At 38.5% G+C, this 1765-nt stretch overlaps 1 protein-coding gene across 1 annotated transcript in view; it reads right to left on the reverse strand.

Moving 5' to 3' along the window:
• Window positions 1-1765, reverse strand: part of ERLIN1 (ER lipid raft associated 1) — a 41297-nt gene that overhangs the window by 19268 nt on the left and 20264 nt on the right. The window contains exon 8 of the mRNA XM_012661767.1: window positions 836-927. Coding sequence (XP_012517221.1) covers window positions 836-927 — 92 coding nt within the window. The remainder of the gene's footprint in view (window positions 1-835; window positions 928-1765) is intronic.

Consider the following 1765-nt stretch of genomic DNA (forward strand, 5'->3'; position numbering starts at 1 on the left):
AAACAATGTTATCAAAAAAGGGCAAGTTTTAAAATAAAAGGTAGAGTTTGATAGGATTTTTGTAGTTTCAAATAGGTAAAAGAATACTATAAACTGTTACATATTCACAATATAAGTATAAAAATAGGGACAGAAAGGATATACTTCAACTTCGGAATAGAAGCTATACTCGGAGAAGGTCAAGAAATATGACAGCAAAGGCTACAAAGAAGGCTTCAAACAGATAATTTTTTTCCTTAGAACAAAATATGGCAAAATCTTAAGCCTTCATTATACTGTTCTCTGTACTTTTCTGTATATTTGAATTATTCAATAAAAAAAGTCTTAAACTTTCAGCATCAAAAATGGCAGTCTAATATACAGTATCCCAGTATCCCACTATAATTCAAAATGAGTTGTAAGCAATCCTGCCATATTTTCATAGATGGCAATATCTATCCAGATAAAACTAAGTGCATGTCAACACCAAGGATGCATACTATAATCCTGAGCTTTGGCCAAAAAGCTTTCTTATCCTTAATCTGTATAAATGAAAACCCTACTCCACAGAGACTAAAGCTCCCATAGACCCTATCCATTCTCTCTGTCCTTGAAAAAGACAATAATGGCAGCTGACCGCATGATGGAGAGCCAAAGTACTTCATTAAGTACTCACATCTACTTTTAAAGGCTTTAGGACATCTAAATGTACAGTAGAATTTCTAGAGTTCTCCACCACATATGATACAATCTTATTTGAAACCCATCAATACCCAATATGAGACTGACAAAGAACAGAACAAACTCATTAACACATGTCCTTAGAGACATTCATTTCAGAAAGAAATCCAAGTACCTATCACAGCCTTTTTCCTCTCTGTCTCAGCTTCTTTCTCCACAACCTTTTGTTTCTGTGCAGCTATAAGTAGTTTTGTCTTCTCAGCCTCCCTGTGAAGCAAAACATTATAAAAATTAGAAATTATTTTCTTATGTGGAGTCATAGCCAGTAATTCTGACCCTGTAGTGCATCAGAGAATCGTTTTTCATTCAGAATTTTTTGACTCATTAGGGTAGATAACAGAGGTGCTATCTTACTTTACTTATAATGAATGTGAGGTCAAAAGATTAAATGATTTGCCCAAAGTCACCCAGAGATAGGAAAAAAATTACATACATTTGAATTTTAGTCTAATTTTTTCCTTCTAATTGTTATCACATAAAGGCCTGTGATATGGAAGGAAATATATAAACACTTCCTTTGCTGTTAGGCCTCCTGCTAACCCACACAGCACCACGGTGCCAATCAGAAAAAGGCACCAGGGCAGGGTGTGGTAACTCACATCTGTAATCCTAGCACTCTGGGAGGCCAAGGCGGGAGGATCGCTTGAGGTCAGGAGTTTGAGACTAGTCTCAGCAAGATCAAGACCCTGTCTCTACTAAAAATAGAAAGAAATTAGCCAGGCAACTAAAAGTAGAAAAAAAATTAGCTGGGTGTGGTGGTGCACACCTGTAGTCCTAGCTACTCGGGAGGCTGAGGCAGGATCCCTTCAGCCAAGGAGTCTGAGGTTGCTGTGAGCTAGCCTGACGCCACGGCACTCTAGCCCAGGCAACAGAGCAAGATTCTGTCTCAAAAAAAAAAAAAAGACATCAGCCTCTGGGCAGATGCAGTCCCTCAGATGCAGTCTGGCAAGCAGAATAGAGCTGGATTTCAGCCCCTGCCCTCCTCAGGCAAACACTCATGTGCAGTGGCCCTAATTTTTTATAGAAGACATAACTAGGTGGCAGT

The sequence above is a fragment of the Propithecus coquereli genome, unplaced genomic scaffold (genome assembly GCF_000956105.1).
Source record: "Propithecus coquereli isolate 6110/MARCELLA unplaced genomic scaffold, Pcoq_1.0 Scaffold73, whole genome shotgun sequence".
Taxonomy (NCBI): Eukaryota; Metazoa; Chordata; class Mammalia; order Primates; family Indriidae; genus Propithecus; species Propithecus coquereli.